This window comes from Panthera uncia, assembly GCF_023721935.1.
Source record: "Panthera uncia isolate 11264 chromosome B3 unlocalized genomic scaffold, Puncia_PCG_1.0 HiC_scaffold_1, whole genome shotgun sequence".
In the NCBI taxonomy this organism is placed as follows: Eukaryota; Metazoa; Chordata; class Mammalia; order Carnivora; family Felidae; genus Panthera; species Panthera uncia.
Window position 1 is genome coordinate 116,503,833 of NW_026057582.1, and position 22,855 is coordinate 116,526,687.

At 39.6% G+C, this 22,855-nt stretch overlaps 1 protein-coding gene across 1 annotated transcript in view; it reads left to right on the forward strand.

Annotated features, from left to right (window-relative positions):
* Nucleotides 1–12,171: 12,171 nt before the first annotated feature.
* OCA2 (OCA2 melanosomal transmembrane protein) overlaps nt 12,172–22,855 on the forward strand; it is a 481,450-nt gene continuing 470,766 nt past the window's right edge. Inside the window, exon 1 of the mRNA XM_049614148.1 lies at nt 12,172–12,435. Within this exon, the coding sequence (XP_049470105.1) occupies nt 12,188–12,435 (248 nt within the window). The 5' untranslated portion in view covers nt 12,172–12,187. The remainder of the gene's footprint in view (nt 12,436–22,855) is intronic.

The following is a 22,855-nucleotide window of genomic DNA, read 5'->3' on the forward strand; positions in this document are numbered from 1 at the left end:
TTTCTTTGGTTTATTTTGCTCTTCTTTTTCTAGGTTACTAAGATGGGAATTAGTTAATTTGATGAGAGTTTAGATTATTGATTTGAGACCTTTTCTTCTTTCCAGAATGAACATTTAATGCTGTAAACTTCCCTCTCATCACTGCTTAGCTTTATTCCACAGATTTTGAAATGTTATATTTTAATTTTGTTTAGTTCAGTACAATTTTTATTTCCCTTGAAACTTCCTCTTTGACTTCTGGGTTATTTAGAAGTGTGTTGTTTAATTTTCAGGTATGCAGATTTTCTGCTTGTCTTTCTGTTATTAATCTCTGATTTGATCATGGCTACAGAACACACTGTGTGTTTTCAATTCTTTTAAATTTTCTGAGGTTTGGGTTGGGAGATCCAACATGGCAGAGAAGTAGGGGGATCTGAATTTACCTCATCCCTCAAACACAGCAATGTGGAGGCCAAAGGACTCTGAATTCCAAGAGTCCAGGCTGCAGAGTGACAGAGATGTCTCCAGGGACACGCGGGGACAACCTGGCAGGCCATAGGTGCATGATTGTGAACTGGGAGAGATAAAATGGATGGCATAGGCACTGATGGGAGGGATTCCTCTTCTGCAGAGAGACAAAGGAAAGAGAAATAGAGGCTGTGGAAGGACAATATCTGGACAAGAGAAAAACCACAGACTGGGATGGAGAAAGATCCAGTTACTAACTGTGGGGCTTTCTCTGGACTGGTGCCAGCTGCCCCGTTTGTGCACCTGCGGAGGAGGGGAGCCAGCTCCTGGTTCAGTAACTAGTTCAGAGGTGCAGTCCACAGTGGGAGAAAGCAATACCCTCCCTGGAGTGCTGTAGGAAGAAGGTATATAACTGTTCAAGGGACAAAGACTGCCTGCACCCACCAGCCAGAGGCCATACATTGATGGCATGGAGCGGCACTTCCCTGAAACTAGGGTGCACAGGGGGACCCTTTAAGATATCGGGGTTTAAATCCCAGCCAAGAGCCAAGGAGGTTCAGGAGTTGGTGGAGTGGGACAAACTGCTTCATTTGCACCTGTGGCACTGCAAGGACGGCCTGAACAGAGTGGTCTGGGACACCCAGTCCATGGATGTTGCCATTTTTCTCCCTATCACCAACAAGGTGGGGCTTCAGGGAATGGACAGTGGGCCCACACTGGAGGCAGGACTGGTGCACACCAAACCATGCCCCTCCATGCCAGGTAACTGCATATCTACTGTACTGAAGCAGTATTGATGCTGATGAACCAGACAGCCCCTCCTCCAGACCAGCACTGCCACCAGTTCCAAGGCACCCAGCAGTTTTGCATTTTTTGATTTAATTCTTGGAAAATTCATAGTATATATATGTTTTTTTCTTCCTTATTTCTTCCCTCTAGTCTGGTTATTCTGATTGTTGGTTTGTTTAAGCAGACATATTTAATCTATTCTCTTTATACCTGTTCTATATCTCCTTATTTATTTTCCTCTCTCTCTCTCTCTCTCTGGATTAAGCCATATAGTTTATCTGCTTGGTCAATTTTCTTTTATTTCAACTCCCCCCTCCCATTGGTTTGTTGTAGCTGCTATTTTTGGTTGTTTTGTTTTGTTTTTTGTTTTTGTTTTTTGCTTGTTTGTTTTTTGTTCATTTGTTTTTTGTTGTTTTTTGTTTTGTTTGTTTTCTTTTCTAGGGCTACTTCAATGAACAAATCAAAGCACACCTGATGGAAGGTCCAAAACATCACTATGGGGAGGGAGATAAAGCAACCAAAGTCACAACAACAGAGAGCAAGGAACACACTCCAAAAAAGCACCTCCTGAAGGGCCAGGCCCTGGACAGTGTATGACCCCTCTTTAATATAGTAGTGCTCACAGGTGCAGGACACATAACAAGCTTTTAAAACACATAAGGGACAGAAAACTAGCCAAAATGATGAAACAGAAGAATTCTCCTCAAAAGAAATTCCAGGAAGAAATGACAACTAAAGAATTGATGAAAACAGACATAAACAATCTAACTGAACAATAATTTAGAATGATAGTAATAAAATTAATTACTAGGCTTGAAAAAAGGAGAGAAGACAGCAGAGAATCTATTGCTGCAGAGATCAAGGAACTAAAAAATAGTTATGATGAATAAAAATGCTGTAAATGAGGTGTAAAATAAACTAGACATAGTGACAGTGAGGATTGAAGAGGCAGAGGAGAGAAAAAGTGAAGTAGAAAATAAAATTATGGAAAAAGATGATACTGAGAAAGCTGAGAGAGAGAAAAAAATTCTAGACCACGAGGGGAGAATTAGGGAACTAAGTGATTCAATGAAACATAATATCTGTTATCATAGGAGTTCCAGAAGAAGAAAGAGAGAAAGGGGCGGAAAGTGTACTTGAACAAATCATAGCCAAGAACTTCCCCAGTTTAGGGAAGGAAACGGACATTGAAATCCAGGAGGCACAGAGAACTCCCTTCAGTGGTAACTTGAATTGATCTTCTGCACGACATATCATATTGAAACTGGCAAAATAGAAAGATAAAGAGAGAATTCTGAAAGCAGCTAGGGACAAACAGGCCTTAACCTACAAGGGTAGACACATAAGGGTAGTAGCAGACCTATCTACTGAAACTTGGCAGGCCAGAAGGGAGTGGCAGGAAATACTCAATGTGCTGAATAGGAAAAATATGTAGCCAAGAATCCTTTATCAAGCAACACTGTCATTCAGAATAGAAGGAGAACTAAAGGTTTTCCCAGACAAACAAAAACTGAAGGAGTTCATCACCACTAAACCAGACCCTAAGGGGGGGCTCTGTGAGTGGAATGTTGCAAAGATCAAAAAGTACCAGAGACACCACTACAAGCATGAAACCAACAGGATAACACAATGACTCTAAATCCATATCTTTGAATAATAACACTGAATGTAAGTGGACTAAATGCTCCTATCAAAAGACATAGGTTATAAGAATGGATAAAAAAACAAGACCCATCTATTTTCTGTCTATGAGAGACCCATTTTAGATCTGAGGACACCTTTATATAGAAAGTGAGGGGATGGAAAACCATCTATCATGATACTTGTAAGTCAAAAGAAAGCTAGAGTAGCCATACTTATATCAGAAAAACTAGATTTTAAAATAAAAGTTGTAACAAGAGATGAAGGGCATTATATCATAATTATGGGTCTATTCATCAAGAAGAGCTAACAATTATAAATGTTTATGCACCCAATTCAGAGGAACCCCAATATATAAAACAATCACAAACCTAAGCAATCTTATTGGTAAGAATGTGGTAATTGCAGGGATTTTAATACTACACTTACAACAATGGACAGATCATCTAGGCAGAAAATGAATAAAGAAACAATGATCCTGAATGATGCACTGGACCAGATGGACTTGACAGATATATTCAGAACTTTTCACCCTAAAGCAGCAGAACACACATTCTTCTCAAGTGCACGTGGAATATTCTCCAAGAGAGATCACATACTAGGTCACAAAACAGCCCTCAATAAGTGTAAAAGAATTGAGATCATACCATGCACATTTTTAGATCACAATGCTATGAAACTTCAAATCAACAACAGGAAAAAGTGTGGAAAACCTCCACATGCATGGAGGTTAAAGAACATCCTACTAAGGAATGAACAGTCAACCAGGCAATTAAAGAAGAGATTCAAAAAATATATGGAAACAAATGGAAATGAAAATACAACAGTCAAAATCCTTTGGGGTGCAGCAAAGGCAGTCCTAAGAGGAAAATACATTGCAATCCAGGCCTATCTGAAGAAATAAGAAAAATCCCAAATACAAAATCTAACAGCACACTTAAAGGAACTAGGAGCAGAACAGCAAAGACACCCCAAGGCCAGCAGAAGATAAATAATAAAGAGCAGAAATAAACAATATAGAATCCAAAAAAACCATAGAACAGATCAATGAAACTAAGAGCTTGTTTTTTGAAAAAATAAAATTGATAAACCCCTAGCCAGACTTCTCAAAAAGAAAAAAGAGAGAACACAAATAGATAAAATCATGAATGAAAATGGACTTATCACAACCAATCCCTCAGAAATACAAACAGTTATCAGAGAATACTATGAAAAATTATATGTCAACAAACTGGACAATCTGGAAGAAATGGACAAATTCCTAGACACCCACACATTGCCGAAACTCAAACAGGAAGAAATAGAAAATTTGAACAGACCCATAACTAGTGAAGAGATTGAATCAGTTATCAACAATCTCCCATCAAATAAGAGTCCTGGGCCAGATGGCTTCCCAAGGGAATTCTACCAGACATTTACAGCAAAGTTAATACTTATCCATCTGAAGCTGTTCCAAAAAATTGAAACGGAAGGAAAGCTTTGGCTCATTCTATGAAGCCAGCATTACCTTGATTCCAAAACCAGACAGAGACCCCACAAAAAAGGAGAGTTACAGGCCAATATCCCTGATGAACATGGATGCAAAAGTTCTCAACAAGATACTTACAAATTGAATTCAACAGCATATAAGAAGAATTATCCACCATAATCAAATGGGATTCATTTCTGGGCTGCAGGGCTGGTTCAGTATTCACAAATCAATCAATGTGATACACATTGAATGTGTAGATAGATTTGGGTAGTGTTGACATTTAATAATATTTATTCTTCCAATCCATGAGCATGGAATGTTTTTCCGTTTCTTTGTCTTCTTCAATTTCCTTCATAAGTTTTCTATAGTTTTCAGCATACAGATCTTTTACATCTTTGGTTAGATTTATTCCTAGGTATTTTATGTTCTTGGTGCAATTGTAAATGGGATCAGTTCCTTGATTTTTCTTTCAGGTGCTTCATTATTAGTGTAGAGAAATGCAACCGATTTCTGTATATTGATGTTGTACCCTGAGACTTTGCTGAATTCATGTATCAGTTCTAGTAGCCTTTTGGCCTTCCATGTAGAGTATCATGTTGTCTGTGGAAAGTGAAAGTTTGACATCTTCTTTGCCAATTTTGATGCCTTTTATTTCATTTTGTTGTCTAATTGCTGATGCTAGGACTTCCAACACTATGTTAAACAACAGTTGTGAGAGTGGACATCCCTGTCATGTTCCTGATCTCAGGGGGAAAGCTCTCAGTTTTTCCCCATTGAGGATGATATTAGCTGTGGGCTTTTATGATGTTTAGGTATGTTCCTTCTATCCAGAATTTCTTGAGGGTTTTATTAAGAAAGGATGCTGTGGGGTACCTGGGTGGCTCAGTCAGTTAGGCGTCTGACTTTGGCTCAGGTCATGATCTCATGGTTTGTGGGTTTGGGCCCCGCATCAGCCTCTGTGCTGACAGCTCAGAGCCTGGGGCCTGCTTCAGATTCTGTGTCTCCCTCTCTCTTTGCCCTTCCCCCACTCACACTCTGTCTATGTCTCTGAAAAATAAATGTTAAAAAAAGTTGAAAAGAAAGGGTGCTGTATTTTGTCAAATTCTTTTTCTGCATCTATTGACAGGATCAGACTATAGATGCTGGCGAGGTTGTGGAGAAATGGGAACCGTCTTGCACTGTTGGTGGCAATGCAAAGTGGTGCAGCCACTCTGGAAAACAGTGTGGAGGTTCCTCAAAAAATTAAAAATAGAGCTACCCTATGACCCAGCAATAGAACTACTAGGAATTTATCCAAAGGATACAGGAGTGCTGATTCATAGGGGCACATGTACCCCAATGTTTACAGCAGCGCTATCAACAATAACCAAATTATGGAAAAAACCTAAATGTCCATCAACTGATGAATGGATAAAGAAGATGTGGTTAATATATACAATGGAATACTACTTGTCAATGAGGAAGAATGAAATCCTGCCATTTGCAGCCACGTGGATGGAATTGGAGGGTATTAAGCTAAGTGAAATAAGTCAGTCAGAGAAAGACAGATATCATATGTGTTCACTCATGTCGAACTTGAGAAACTTAGCATAAGACCATGGGGTAAGGGAAGGGGAAAAAACAGAGGGAGGGAGGCAAACCATAAGAGACTCTTAAATACAGAGAACAAACTGCGTGTTGATGGTGGGGGGAGAGGGGAAAATGGCTGATGGGCATTGAGGAGGGCACTTGTTGGCATGAGCACTGGGTGTTGTATGTAAGCAATGAATCATGGGAATCTACCCCCAAAACCAAGAGCACACTGTACACACTGTATGTTATCCAATTTGGCAATAAATCATATTAAAAAAATAAATTTTCTGAGGTTTGTTTTATGGTCCAAGATGTAGTATACATTGGTATATGTTCTATGGGCACTTAAAAAGTATGTTCTGCTGTTGTTGGGTGGAGTATTCCATATGTGTCAATTAGATCCTATTGGTTGATGGTGTTATTCATTGCGTCTATATCCTTGCTGATTTTCTGTGTGGTTGTTCTATTAATTGCTGAGAGGGAAATGAAATTTCCAACTATAGAACTGTACATGTGTCTTTCTTCTTTCAGTTCCATTAGTTTTTTGCATCACATATTTTGCAGTTCTGTTGTTTGGTACATACATATTTAAGATTTCTATGTCTTTTTAGTAAATTGACTCTTATTATTATATAATGTCTCTCTTTGCACCTAATATTTTTTCTGAAGTCTATCTTATATCAATACAGCCAGTTGTGCTTTCTTTGGATTAATGCTTGAATATCTTTTTCCATTCTTTCACATTTTAGCCTACTTATATTATTATTTTTGAAGTAATTTTTTTGTAGACTGTACATAGCTGAATCATGTTTTATAATCCACTCTACCAGTCTCTGTCTTTTAATTATATTTATACCATTTATATTCAATGGAAGTTTAATGTTAGGAATGTGGGTTGTTTTATTTTGTAATTCCATTTTGATTTATCTCCTGTATTTTTGAATATATCTCTTTTGTAGCTTTTTCAAGTTGTTTCTCTAGGTGTTAAATTATATATACAATACTTGTCATAGTGTTATCATTTTATCAGTTTGAGTTAAATTTAGAAAAACCTTACCCCTCTCTATATCCTTTTACTTCCTCCATTTGTGATAAAGTTGTCTTAAATATTTCCTCTACATAGATTTATAACTACATCAAAGAGTGTTACAATTTTTGTTTCAAAATCAAACATAATTTAGAAGATCCAAGAGGAGAGGAAAATGTTGTATTTACCCATTTCTTGTTTCCATTTTTTCTTTTTTACCTTCCTGATGCTCCAGAATTCCTTCCTTTAGCTGTCCTTTTATGTTTTGATAACTCCCCTTTGCCATTCTTTTAGGATAGTTCTTTCAGTTTTGTCCATCTAAGAAGGTCTGATTTCATCTTCATTCTTGAAGGATATTTTCACTGGATAGAAGATTCTAGGTTAATAGTTTTTATTTTTTCATTACTTCAAAAAATATTCCACTTCTTCTGTCATTTGAATTGTTTTTACTGTCTAGGTATATTGTCATTTGCTAGTGGTTTCAAGAGTTTTTCTTTTTCTTTAGTCTTCAGAAGTTTGTCTATTTTATGTCTTGATGTGGATTTCTTTGAATTTATCATTTTTTAATATCATTAAGTGTCTTGGATCTGTAACGTTTATGTGTTTTGCCAAATTTGGGGAGTTTTCAGCCCTTATTTCTTTAAATGCTTTTTCAGCTACACAGTCTTTCTCTTCTTCTGGGATTCTGATTACATGAATGTTAAATATCTTATTATTGTCCCACATGTTTCTGAGGTTCTGTTAATTTTTTTAAAACTCTATCAGATTGTATTTCTGTTGTTCTGTCTTCCAGTTCATCAGTTCTTTTCTCACCACCCCCCCTCCATTTTTTTGTTAAGCTCATCTTTGAGTGTAATTTTTCTATTGTTTTTTTTTTTTTCACTTCTATATGGCTCTTCTTTTCTGAGACTGTTTCTTTGCTGGGATTTTCTCTTTTCCCCCCATTTGCTTCAAGTGTCTGTTATTGCTTGTTGAAGTGTTTTTATTTTGGCTGCTTTAAAAATTTCAGTCAGATAATTCTAACATCTTTTATTTAAATGTTTTCTTCTATTTTTTTCAAGTTGAGGTTTTCCTGGTTATCACTGTGACAGTTGATTTTTTTTAATTAAAACCTTTTGAGTTTCATTGAACATTTTGGGTATTATGAAACTCTGTATTCCTATTTAAAGTTTCTTTTAGCTGACTTCCTCTGACACCACACCAGCAGAAAGGCCTGACTTCCTCTGACACCACACCTACCATCCTGGCTGGAAGGGGGTAAAGCACCATATTACTTCTTATGTGGCTTCTAGTGACACCATTGGGGGTGCCCTCATTACTGCCAAGCAGTGGTTAAAGTCCTGACTTTCCACTTGGCCTCCTCTGAAATCTTAGCAAAGATGGGGAGGGGTTCTTTTTATTGCAGGGAGGGGTAAAGTTTAGGTTCCCAGTGTGTGGTTTCTGCCTACACAGGGGTTGAGGGGTGTGTAGGGAGGAGATGGGACTACCTAGCACCCAGTAGAGGTGAACATCCCAGATCCCCATAAGTCTTCTCTGACACCAATAGGGATGGGGGCCTGGCTCCTTTATTTCAGCCTGGGGAGGGTGGAGGTTTAGACTCCCCACTTGGCCTTTGCTGTCTTGGGTGGATATGGGTTTGCAGTGTTTGGCTCCAGTAAAGCAGTTACTGCCTAAAAGTTTTCTGTCCTGCTAAGCTGCACCTTAACTACTCCTTTGGTTAGAAAAAGTAGGCTTTAGGGGAGCCTGGGTGGCTCAGTCTGTTGAGCGTCCGACTTTGGCATCAGGTCATGATCTCGCAGTTCGTGAGTTTGAGCCCCGCGTCGGGCTCTGCTGACAGCTCAGAGCCTGGAGCCTGCTTCGGATTCTGTGTCTCCCTCTCTCTGCCCCTTTCCTGCTCATGCTGTGTCTCTCTCTCTCTGTCTCTCAAAAATGAATAAGTGTTAAAAAAAAAAAAGCATGCTTTTCTTGGGACTTTTTTGCTTTGTGCTTGTTGGTCTTTCCAGGTTGCCAACTTCTTCAGCACCCTTTCTGGGATATATGAGGCAAAATAAAAATTCAGGGGCCTCACTGCTCTGTCATTTCTTGGGTCCCTAACCAGTTTTCTTTCTTCTCTCTACCTTTCAGAGTCTTCTTATGGTTGTTTTATACAAAATGTCAGGTTTTTCATTGTATTTATCAAGAGAAAGAGGGAAAAGTAGGTCTACTCTGTCTTCCTGGGAGCAGTAGTCCTGAGATGTATCTTTATAGTGTTGGCAGATATCACAGTATGTTTCCATGCTGGCCTGAATTCTTCAGGAGAGGAGAATTGTAACAATACAACTGAGTAGGTGAGAGTGGGTGGGCTCCAGTGTACCCAGTAGGGTTGCAAACTGTTGTGTACTTGGGAGGCTGGACATTTTATTCTCATTCCTACTAGTTTTGTCAGTGTGCCAATTCTGGGACTTTTGCTATCGGAGACATTCATCACCTTCACTGTTCTCTGCTTTGAATCTCAGTGTCTGGCTCCTGCTTGGGCTCCCAGGTCAGCATCTTCCTGCTGAGTTTGGCCAATAGGAAGCTCTGCTGGGAGATTGAGGGATGGGGAGAGGTAAGCTGGTACTTCTTACCACTCCACTCTGCTTTGGGAGGCATCTCTTCTGGCACTCCACCTTCTTTCAGAAAGGCCCACCATGGTTTCTGCACTCACTTCTTCCTCTGCTCTCAGCTATGGTGGGGTGGAAATTTTCCCACTGTTGCTAATTGTTAGCCTTTGGTGAGTGTCACAGCATGTCCATCTCTTGTGTAACCAGTTTCCACGGTTACGTCTTCAGCTTCTAGTTCCTTCTTGGACCCTGGTTGATTCAGTCAGTGAAGGAAGGAAGAGGCAAAGGCAGCAGCTGAGGTTGAAAAGGAGGGAGGGTGTATGGGAGTTTAAGGAGGGAGATGGAGGAGAACAGGAATGAAAATTGCCTTGGGAGATGTGTTAAAATTGTTGGGCAGTTTTAGGACCCAGTGGGAACACTGCACACAGAAGTCATGTAAGACTGTCAGAACCACAGAGGGTTCTCTATGGCTACATTCAGCTGCTTAGATGCTGGCACAGGGCAGGAAAGCCAATGTTGGGAGTTTTGCCATGGGTGGCAGACAAACCCCAGGGTAGCCCCCATGATCCCTACTGCCTGGTGGTCATGTCCTTGTGTGATTCCCTCCCCTGAGTTAAAGGTAGGCCTTGTGCCTGGCTTCCAACCAGTAGGATATGGCAAAGGCAGTTGATGGGATGTCACTCCTGTTTTTGTTACATTATGTAAAATTTTGCCTTGCCAGTGGATTCACTCTGGAGACTCTCATGGTTGCTTGATGAAGTGAGCAGTTGGACGAGTCCACATGGCAAGGAACTGCAGGAACCTGTAGAAGGTGAGGGTGGCTTCTGAGAGCTTAGTGTGTGGTCTCTAGTCAACAGCTATCAAGAAGCCAGGGCCCCAGTCCTGTAGGACCAGGAAGTGAATTCTGCCAACATTGAGTCATCTTGGAAGCAGATTCTTCCCTCGTTGAGCCTCTAGATAAGAAAAAAAGCCTGATGACACCTTGAGATTCTTAGCAAATGACCCAGCTAAGCCTGCCCCAACACCTGACCCACAGAAACCCTGAGCTTATAAACATGTGTTGTTTTAAGCTTACCAATTTTGTAGTAATTTGTTATGCAGCAATAGAAAACTCACACATCAGGTGAGCTTGACAGAATGAGTTGGGGCAAGTAGGAGGAGAGGGTTTGCTGGGAAGAGGAGTGGGGACAGGGGGTGTTTGGCTGATGAAGAAGCAGAGAAGCTCCCTGCCATTGAGGTGATCACATAACTGAGAGTCCAGGGGGTGGGAAGCATCATCTCTGTAGATGTTGAAACCAAAATATGACAAAGGTAGAACAAGACCACAAGCTATGATTCAGATCTTCAAAGAATGAAGAGATATGACCAGGAAGATATTAGTTGTTTCAGTAAGGGGTTGGTGGGGCATTCCAATGACATGTTCTAAAGCAGCTGGAATACTTTAGGGATGGGAGAAGATTGCAGTGGAGAACAAGGAGGATACATTTCCAAACTCTTGGTAGGACTAACTACATAATTTCTGGAGCCCCATGCAAATGAAAATGTAGGGCTCCTTTTTTAAAAAACGGGAAAAAAGTGATGTTAAGAGTATTAAAATGTAAAGCTTTTTCCTTTCTTCCACACTCTTTTTCTTGACTTGTCACAGTATTTTAAAATGTCATTATTCTAAGGAAGGACAAATTAAAAACCTAAATTATTAGCATGAATGTCATCCCTGATCTTTATTTTGAAGTATCATTTTAAATGCAAATATGAGAGCATTTAACTTGTAGGTGGAATCAGGAAAGTTGTACAATTTGTATTTTGCAGTTCATACATGCATGTGGACTTTGTTTTTACCAGACAATGGAAACATTGCATTAAACTAATGTAAATGCATTTACTTTACTTTTTGATACAGGCATATTCTACCAACACTCCACCTTCTTCTTACTGATGAGTGAGTCACAAGGAGTGGTGAATCCATGTATTGTACCCATTGAACCCATAGTCATGTACATTGCTTCTCAGTGTTGCAAATCCTGCTCAACCAAAGCTCACAACGAGTGTTGGGTTCAAAGCAACTATTGAAAGCAAACCATTCTGCTGCAAATCGAAGGTTATTTCTGGGGTTATGGGATGCTAGCAAATGTAAAAGAATAAAATTGTAATGGTTAGAAATATAATCCAAGAGTAGGACATCATAACCTTTTAATTTTACTTTCAATAAGCAGTTGTTTTCATTTTCATAGTAGGTATTATTTTCTCATTACAAAGGTATTAATTTGTTAGATGCAAAACCCATAAAACCATAGCATAGACAGGAACAAAGGAGAAAGCCCCCACCATCCAGAGGTACTCATGTTTCAGAGACTGGGTCTTTTTGGTCTTCTGTTCTATGAAAATGCTATGTATATATTTATATCAAGAAAAATATCATAGTTTATAAATGTTTTTTCTGTATCCTTAATTTTCCCCCATATCAATCAATATCCTTATAGAGCATTTTAGTTGAATAGCATTTCGTACTGCACACATATTACAACTTAACTAATGCTTCAGAGAGAGACTGCATGGATTCCATATGGATTCCCCAAAGTGCAAACAATATTTCCAGTTTGCTTTTCATCAACAGTGGTTTCTTTCTGGCTGACCTGGTGAGAAGAGTGACAACGGAACATGCATCTAGAGAACAAAGATGGTGGGCTGACCTCTGGTGTGCTGGAGATGGAGCTACATCAGTCATCTGCTCCTATGTGTGCTGGTCTGGGAAGGCCAGGGCTGGCGGTACCTGCCACCAGCAACCACAGGCTACTGCAGGGAGTCAACAGGGTAGACCCCACATCCCCCTACTCCAGCAGGGCAACTGGGCAGAGCTGCTTGGCTTCTGTGGACCAGGATTTTGGTTCATTCCTCACAGAGCAGAGGTGAGTTTATAATAGTTTTATCTGGTAAATGTGGAAGCCACACATATTGTGTTTTATGAGTGTAGTTCCCCTATTTTTTGTGGGAAATTTTCAGATATTATACAAGGAATGCAAGAATCTTTCTGTCATTAGATCACTTTCCTGGCCTGTTTCAAATGAATGCTCTTTCTAAAATGTAGCTAACATAACTCCAAAAGATTACAAAAATAGAAAAGAGTTTTTAGCATGAACTTGGAATTTATTATATTATTTTAAGGCATTAAAAGTATTCCATGATTTTAAAAAGCACATGCTGTATCCTTATATGCTTATATATATGTATCTTGAAATATGCTTTATTCCTATAAATGTCAAGTGAATCATTTCAATATTTTTTTCACGTTAGAAAAATCTTGATTTACATTAAAAAAACTTTTGATAAACCCTTAAATATTTACCAAAGTAAAACAATAAATAGGTATAAAAGTGTGCTATAAGTGTCTATTCATACCCATGTAGGGACATACTGGTTACCCTACAGATCTGGGTATCCTGGTCCCTACAGGCAAGAAGTCCTGCTTAACCAGGACCCACGCAGTACCAGTGGTCTAATGTTGAAAAAGGCAAAGATCACAGAAATACATACAAGTGTGGTATATAGCCCTGCCACTTGTCTGAGACTGCCTTCTCAGGTCCTAGCTCTGCATGGCATCTGCTTTGATGCTTGGGAGTTTGCTGTCATCAGCATCTTTGGCTCAAGCTGCTCCGCTGCTGTGTTCCTGTGAATATAGAACGTCGGCACAGTAGGTGTGCGGGGATGGGGAGAGGTACCTGCCCATGAGTGTGCCTCTCTGGAGCTGAGTAGGGGATTGTCACTGCCTGGCCCACCTGAACCAGTAAAGGGCTGCAGGTATGGTGGGGCTGGGTCCACTTGTCAAAGCATGCGCACAGGGCTACCTAGCCCATGGGAGAGCTTCCCACTGGGCTGGGGTGGGTGGGCAGCTCCCAGCTGTGAGGGCCAGTTTTATTTTGTAAAGGGCTAGAGGAGGCCATTGCCTGTTTGTGTCCCACACCTGGAACTGTGGGGGTGGGGCAGCTCCTTACCTGGGAGGCCCTAGAGAGATAAAATAGGTTGGCCATGGCTCCAAGCCACACTCCACTACCCCAACTGTGCAGGCAGCTAGGAGCAGGCAAAGGAGAAGGGCCCCTCTACCACCACCCACTGCCTCAGGTTGGCTGAGGCTGGGTGTGAGGCTGGCTTTCTCACATTCTCGATTGACTCTAAGTAGATTTACACCTGGAGATAGGAGAGAGCTATGGGCTCCACCTGAGTCAGAGTAAAAGGACAAATCTATATAGAACGATATCTCAGAGATTTTCTGATTAGGTTCCAGACCACCACAAGAAAGCAGGTATCTCAATAAAGCAACTCAAATGAGTTTTTGGTATCACAGTGAAAATAAAAGTTATGACTACACTATACTGTAGTCTAATAAAGTGTGCAATAGTATTATGTCTACAAAAACAATGTGTATATCTTAATTAACAAATACTTTATTGCTTAAAAATGCTAACCATCAAAGATGGCTGAGAAGTAGGGGAACCTGGATTTCCCTTGTCCCTCAAACACGGCTGTATTGAGGTCAGATCACTTGGAACACCCAGGAAATCAACCTGCGGAGTGGCAGAAGGATCTCCGCAGGTGGAGGGAGACATTGGAGGGATCGAGGTATGTGTATATTAATTGGGGGAGATAAAATGGCATAGGCAAGGTGGGGAGGGAGCCCCTTTTGTGAACAGACAAAAGGGAGAGAAAGAGAGAAGGATTCAGTATCTACTTAGCATTAGAGGAAAACCTCTCCAGACCATGGACTGGGGAATGAGAAATATGGAGAGTGCCGGTTTCCATTTTGCAAACAGCCTTAGGAGCTGAAACTTGGAGGTATGAAAGTGCCCGACTTTCTCTGGACTGGAGCCGGCTGTGTGTGCACGCCTGGCGGGAGAAGGAGCCAGCCCAGGGTGCTGTAGCAATCTCAGGGGCTCACTGGGAGAGAATAGTCCCTTTCTTCCAGTACTGTGGGAAGAGGATTTATTGCCTCCCCAGGACAAAAGACCCTTTGGTGGCAGCCAAAGACCTTTTATCAGCAGGGCTGAGGGGCCCTACAGCTGGACAGGGTCCCCACAGTGCAGGACCGTTTAAGACATCAGGGTTTGAATCCCAGTCGAGTGCCTAGAAGGCGCAGGAGAACTGTGGAGCAGGGCAAGCTAACTGCTATTCTGTGATGGCTGCCTAAGTAGCATGGTTTGAGACACCCGGTTGGGGGAGAGATCGGAGTGTTGGCCATTTTTCTCCCAAACACCAACATGGAGGGACTTCAGGGAAGCAGCACTGCAGTCCACCAGTGGAGGCGGGCTTACACCAAACCCCGCTCCTCCATGCCTGGCAACTGCTTTTCTACTGGAGCTAGACTGAGCCAACGCAGCCAACCTCTCCTCCAGGTCAGCATAGCCACTGGTCCAAGGCACAACCAGACAACTGTTCTTTGTTTTTGTCTGTTTGTCTCTCTGTCTGTTGGTTTGTCTGTTTGTTCTTCTATTCTCTCTACCATCTTCTTTTTTTTCTTTTGGAATCAGGCTCATAGTTTCTGATTTGTTTTTGGTCAATTCATATATATATATATATATATATATATATATATTTTTTTTTTTTTTGTTTTTTTTTGTTTTTTGCTGTTTAGTCAGGCATTTTCACTCTTTTTACACCTTTCCAATATCTTCTTTTTCTTTATTTTCTCTTTCTCTGGATTAAGACTTATACTGTTTAGTCTTCTTTTCTCCCTTTTCATTTTTCTCTTTGTGTGGGATCAGGCTTCCCCCCCACACCCTTTCCTTTTTTTATAGGGCTACTTCAATGAACAAATCAAAGCACAACTGGTTGAAGGTCCAAAAACTCCACCACTACAAGAAAGGAGGAGCTTTGAAGAGGACTGACCAGTGGGATAGAGCAGCCAAAATGCCACAATAGAGTGTATGCAACACACCAAAAAATTCCTGAAGTGCCAGGCCCTGGATAGTGTATGACCCCTACTTAATATAGTAGTACTTCCAGGTACGGGACATATAACAAGCTATTAAAACATGTAAAAGACAGAAACCTAGCCAAAATAATGAAACAGAAGAACTCTCCTCAAAAGAAAATTCAGGAAGAAATGACAGCCAGAGATTTGCTCAAAACAGATATAAACAATATATCTGACAACAATTTAGAATAACAGTCATAAGACTACTAGCTGGGCTTGAAAAAAGCACACAAGACACCAGGGAAAACCTTTCTGCAGACATCAAAGACCTAGGAACTAGTCAGGATAAATTTAAAAATGCTATAACTGAGATGCAAAACAAATGATACAGTGACTGCGAAGATGGAAGAAGCGGAGGAGAGAATAGGTTAAGTAGAAGATAAACTTACAGAAAAAAAGAGGGAAAGGAAATTACTAGAACATGAGGGGAGACTAGGAGAATTAAGTGATTCCAAGAAACTAAAAAATATCCAAATCATAGGAGTCTCAGGAGAAAAAGAGTGAGAAAAAGGGGCAGAAGGTTTATTTCAGCAAAGTATAGCTGAGAGCTTCCCTAATCTGGGGAAGGAAACAGGCATACAAGTTCAAGAGGCACAGAGAACTCCCTTCAAACTAACAAACCAGGTCAACGCCATGACATATCATAGTGAAACTTACAAAATACAAAGATTTGAAGGAGAGTTCTGAAAACAGCTAGACACAAAAGGTACTTTTGTGTACTTTATGTGTCTACTACAAGGGTAGACACATGATGTTAGTAGCAGACCTGTCCACTGAAACTTGGCAGGTCAGAAGGAAGTGGCTGGAAATATTCAATGTGCTGAATAGGAAAAATATTCAGCCAAGAATCCTTTATCCAGAAAGTCTGTCCAGAATAAAAGGAGAGAGAAAGGCTTTTCCAGACAAACAAAAACTAAAGGAGTTCATGACCACTAAACCAGCCCTGCAGAAAATCCTAAGGCGGACTCTGAATGGGAAGTAGCAGCAAAGACTACAAAGGACCGGAGACATCACCACAATATGAAACTTACAGATAATACAATGGCACTAAATCCATATCTTTCAATCATCACTCTGAATGTAAGTGGACTAAATGTCCCAATAAAAAGACATAGAGTATCAGAATGGATTGAAAAAAGAACAAAATCCATCTATATTCTGCCTACAAGAGACTCATTTGAGACCTAAGGACACCTGCAGATTGAAAGTGAGAACCATCTGTCATGCTACTGGATGTCAAAAGAAAGCTGGAGTAGCCATACTTATATCAGACAAACTAGATTTTATTTATTTATTTATTTATTTATTTATTACTATTTAAAATAATTTTTTTTAACGTTTATTTATTTTTGAGACAGAGAGAGACAGAGCATGAACAGGGGAGGGGCAGAGGGAGAGGGAGACACAGAATCTGAAACAGGCTCCAGGCTCTGAGCTGTCAGCACAGAGCCCGATGCGGGGCTTGAACTCATGGACCGCGAGATCGTGACCTGAGCTGAAGTCGGATGCTTAACCGACCAAGCCACCCAGGCGCCCCTATTTATTACTATTTTTAAAATGTAATTTATTGACAAATTAGTTAATGTACAGTGTATACAGTGTGCTTTTGTTTTTGGGGGTAGATTTCTGTGATTCATGGCTTACATACAACACCTAGCACTCATCCCAACAAGTGCTCTCCTCAATGCCCATCACTCATTTTTCCATCTCCCCCCCATCAAACCTCAGTTTGTTCTCTGTATTTAAGAATCTCTTATGGTTTGCATCCCTCCCTCTCTGTTTGTAACTATTTTTTCTCCTTCCCTTCCCCCATGGTCTTCTGTTAAATTTCTCAAGTTCCACATATGAGTGAAAATGTATCATATCTGTTTTTCTTTGACTGACTTATTTCACTTAGCATAATATGCTCCAGTTCCATCCATGTTGCTGCATATGGAAGGATTTCATTCTTTCTCATTGCCAAATAGTATTCCATTGTATATATATAAACCATATCTTCTTTATCCATTCATCAGTTGATGGACATTTAGGCTTTTTCCATAATTTAGCTGTTGTTGATAACACTGCTATAAGCATTGGGGCACATGTGCCCCTATGAATCAGCACTCCTGTATCCTTTGGATAAATTCCTAGTAGTGCTATTGCTGGTTTATAGGGTAGTTCTATTTTTAATTTTTTTGAGGAACCTGCACACTGTTTTCCAGAGCAGCTGCACCAGTTTGCATTCCCTCCAACAGTGCAAGAGGTTTCCTGTTTCTCCACATCCTCACCAGCATCTGTTGTTTCCTGAGTTATTAATTTTAGCCACTCTGACCAGTGTGAGGTGGTATCTCAGTGTGGTTTTGATTTGTATTTCCCTGATGATGAATGATGTTGAGCATCTTTTCATGTGTCTATTGGTCATCTAGAGGTCTTCTTTGGAAAAGTGTCTATCTATTCATGTCTTCTTCCCATTTCTTCACTGGATTATTTGTTTTTCGGGTGTTGAGTTTGGTAAATTCCTTATAGATTTTGGATACTAACTCTTTATCCAGTATGTGATTTGCAAATATCTTTTCCCATTCTATCAGTTGCCTTTAGTTTTTTTGATTGTTTCCTTTACTGTGAAGAAGCTTTTTATGTTGATGATGTCCCAATAGTTCATTTTTGCTTTTAATTCCTTTGCCTTGGAGACATGTTGAGCAAGAAATTGCTGTGTCTGAGTTCAAAGAGGTTGTTGCCTGTTTTCTTCTGTAGGATTTTGATGGTTTCCTGTCTCACATTTAGGTCCTTTACCCATTTTCAATTTATTTTTGTGTATAGTATAAGAAAGTGGTCCAGTTTCATCCTTCTGCATGTTGCTGTCCAGTTCTCAAAGCATCATTTGCTAAAGAGATTGTCTTTTTCCCATTGGATACTCTTTTCTGCTTTATTGAAGATTAGTTGGCCATATATTTGAGGGTCCAATTCTGGGTTCTCTATTCTATTTCATTGATTAATGTGTTTGTTTTTGTGTCAATGATGATTGCAGCTTTGTAGTAGAGGCTAAAGCCAACAAACTAGATTTTAAAACAAAGACTGTAATAAGAGATGAAGAAGGGAATTATATCATAAGTAAGGGGTCTACCCATCAAGGAGAGCTAACAATTGTAAATTTTTCTGCTCCCAATGTGGAACACACAAGTTTATAAATCAATTAATCATAAATACAAACAAATGTATAGATAATAATACTGTAATTGTAGGGGATTTTAATACTCTACTTACACAATGGACATATCGTCTAGGCACAAAATCAATAAGGAAACAATAGCTCTGAATGACACATTGGACCAGAGGGATGTAACAGATATATTCAGACTTTTCATCCTAAAGCAGCAGAATACATACTCTTTGTGAGTGCACATGGAACATTCTCCAACATAGATCACATACTGGTTCACAAAACAATCCTCAACAAATATAAAAAGCTTGAGATCATACCATGCATATTATCAGTCACAATGCTATGAAACTTGAAATCAACCACAAGAAAAAATTTGACAAGCCCCAAAATACACAGATGTTAAAAAACATCCTACTAAAGAAAGAATGGGTCAACCAGGAAATTAAAGAAGAAATTTAAAAATATATAGAGACAAATGAAAATGAAAAAACAACAGTCCAAACCCTTTGGGATGCAACAAAGGCAATCCTAAGAGGAAAATACATTGCAACTGAGGCCTATCTCAAGAGGCAAGAAAGGTCCTGAATACACAACCTAATCTTACGCCTAAAGGAGATAGAAAGTCAGCAGCAAAGAAACCCCAAAGTCAGTAGAATAAGACACATAATAAAGATTAGAGCAGAAATAAACAGTATATAATAAAAAATTAGTACAACAGATCAATGAATCTAAGAGTTGTTTTTTTGGAAAGAATAAACAAAATTGATAAACCCCTAGCCAGACTTTTTTTTAATTAAAAGAAATTTAATGTTTATTCATTTTTGAGAAACAGAGAGAGACAGAGAGAGCAGAGAGAGAGGGAGACACAGAATCTGAAGCAGGCTCCAGGATCTGATCTATCAGCACAGAGCCCAATGCAGGGCTTAAACCCATGAACCATGAGATCATGACCTGAGCCAAAGTTGGATGCTTAACTGAGTGAGTCACCCAGGCACACCCCTAGCCAGACTTTTCCAAAAGAAAAATAAAGGACCCAAATAGGTAAAGTCATGAATGAAATAGGAGAGATCACAACCAATACCACAGAAATACAAACAATTATGAGAGAATACTATGAAAAATTATATGCCAAAAAAACTGGACAATATTGAAGAACAGACAAATTCCTAGATAGTCACAAACCATCAAACCTCAAACAGAAAGAAATAGAACATTTGAACAGACCCATAACCAGTGAAGAAATTGAATTGGTAATCAAAAATTGTCCCCCAAAATAAGATTACTGGACCAGATTGAATTCTACCAGACATTTAAAGCAGAGTTAATACCTATTCTTCTCAAGCTGTTCCAGAAAGTGGAAATGGAAGGAAAGCTTCAAGACTCATTCTATGAAGCGAGAATTACCTTGATTCCGAAACCAGACAAGACCCCACTAAAAAGAATAATGAAAGCCCAATATCCCTGATGGAATTGGGCAGAAATTCTCAACAAGATACTAGCAAATCTAATTAAACAGTACATTAAAAGAATTATTCACTATGATCAAGTGGGATTCGTTCCTGGGCTGCAGGACTGGTTCAATATTCACAAATCAACCAACATTATAGGTCACATTAATAGAAGAAGGAATAAGAACCATATGATCCTGTCAATAGATGCAGAAAAAGCATTTGAGGGGTGCCTGAATGGCTCAGCTGGTTGAATGTCCGACTTCAGGTCATGATATCATGGCTCGTGAGTTGGAGCCCTGTATCAGAGTCACCACTGCCAGTGTGGAGCCAGCTTTGGATCCTCCGTCCCCTTCTCTCTCTGGTCCCATCCCCACTCATGCTTTCTGTCTCTCAAGAATAAATAAACACTAAAAAAAGAAAAAGCATTTGACAGAATACGGTATCCATTCTTAATAAAAACCCTCAAGAACATTGGGATAGAAGGAATATACCTTAATATCATAAAAGCCATATATTAAAGGCCCACCATTGATATCATCCTCAATGAGGAAAAACTGAGGGCTTTCTCTAGATCAGAAACATGACAGGGAGTCCACTCTCACCACTGTTATTTAACATAGTGTTGGAAGTCCTAGCCTCAACAATCAGACAACAAAACAAAATAAAAGGCATCCAAATTGGCAAAGAAGAAGTCAAACTGTTACTCTTCACAGATGACATGATACTCTACATGGAAAACCCAAAAGGCTCCACCAAAAAACTGCTAGAGCTGATACAAGAATTCAGTACAGGTGCAGGATATAAAATCAATCTACAGAAATCAGTTGCATTTCTATACACCAATAATGAAGCAACAGAAAGAGATATCAGGGAATTGATCCCTTTACAATTGCATCAAAAAACCATAAAGTACCTAGGAATAAACCTAACCAAAGAGGTAAAAGATCTGTACACTGGAGACTATAGAAAGCTTGTGAAAGAAATTGAAGAAGACGCAAAGAAAAGGGAAAACAGTCCATGCTCCTAGATTGGAAGAACAAATATTGTTAAAATGTTGACACTACCCAAAGCAATCTACACACTCAATGCAATCCCTATGAAAATAACACCAGCATTCTTCATAGAGCTAGAACAATCCTAAAATTTGTATGGAACCACAAAATACCCCAAATAGCCAAAGTAATGTTGAAAAGAAAAACCAAAGCTGGATGCATCATTATCCCAGGCTTTAGCCTTTATTACAAAGATGGAATCATCAAGACAGTATGGTATTGGCACAAAAACAGACACATAGATCAATGGAATAGATCTGTGGATCTATTGGAATAGAATCTATGTATCTGTGTGGAATAGAATAGAGAACCCAGAAATGGACCTACAAATGTATGACCAACTAGTCTTCAATAGAGCAGGAAAGAGTATCCAATGGTAAAAAGATAATCTCTTTAGCAAATGGTGCTTGGAAAACTGGACAGCAACATGCAGAAGAATGAAACTGGACCACTTTATTACACCATACACAAAAATAAATTGAAAATGGATGAAAGACCTAAATGTGAGACAGGAAACCATCAAAATCCTACAGGAGAAAACAGGCAGCAACCTCTTTGACCTCGGCTGCAGCAACTTCTTGACATGTCTCTGAAGGCAAGGGAAATAAAAGTAAAAATGAACTATTGGGACCTCATAAAGATAAAAAAATCTTCACAGTGAAGGAAACAATCAACAAAACTCAAAGGCAACTGATGGAATAGTAGAAGATATTTGCAATTGACATATAGGAAAAAGTGTTAGTGCCAAAAATCTATAAAGAACTTACCAAACTCAACACCTGAAAAACAAATAATCCAGTGAGGAAGTTGGCAGAAGACATGAATAGACACTTTTCCAAAGAAGACATCCAGATGGCCAACAGACACATGAAAAGATGCTCAACATCGCTCATCATCAGGAAAACACAAATAAAAACCACACTGAGATACCACCTCACACCAGTCAGAGTGGCTAAAATTAACAACTCAGGAAACAAGAGATGTTGGAGAGGATGTGGAGAAAGGGGAACCCTCATGCACTGCTGGTGGGAATGCAGTGTGGCGCAGCCACTCTGGAAAACAGTGTGGAGGTTCCTCAAAGAATCAAAAATAGCAGACTACACTGTATGTTAACTAACTTGAGAATAAATTTTTAAAAATGCTTACCATCATCTGAGCTTTTACAAGTTCTAATAGCCAATTACAAATCACCATAACAAATATCATAGTAGTGGAAAATTTGAAATATTGCAGGGACACCTGGGTGGCTCAGTCAGTTGAGTGTCCTACTCCTGATTTTGGGTCAAGTCCTGATCCATGGTTCGTAGGATCTAGCCCCATGTCAGGCTCCTTTATGATAGCGTGGAGACTGCTTGGGATTCTTTCTGTTGGGAAAATGGTACCAATAGACCTTCTCCTCACAGGGTTGCCACAAATTTTCAATCTGTAAATAATGCAATATTTGCAATGCTCAGTAAAAGGAAGCACAATAAAACAAGGTATGCCTGTAAGTTATTTAGAGGCTGTGACAGGAAAGAAAATGGAGGCAGTTCCTGCTTTATGCATGTAAGGTCAGCTGTTCAATAAACTGAGTATTAATACTTATAATCTTGAAAGTCAGGATAAGTAAGAAATGACAAAGGCTGAGAATGAAAGAGGCCAATAACAGACAAAACTCATTTAGGAAGAGACTGGTCAAAAGCACTGGAAGGGTTGGGACATTAGGATGGTCCC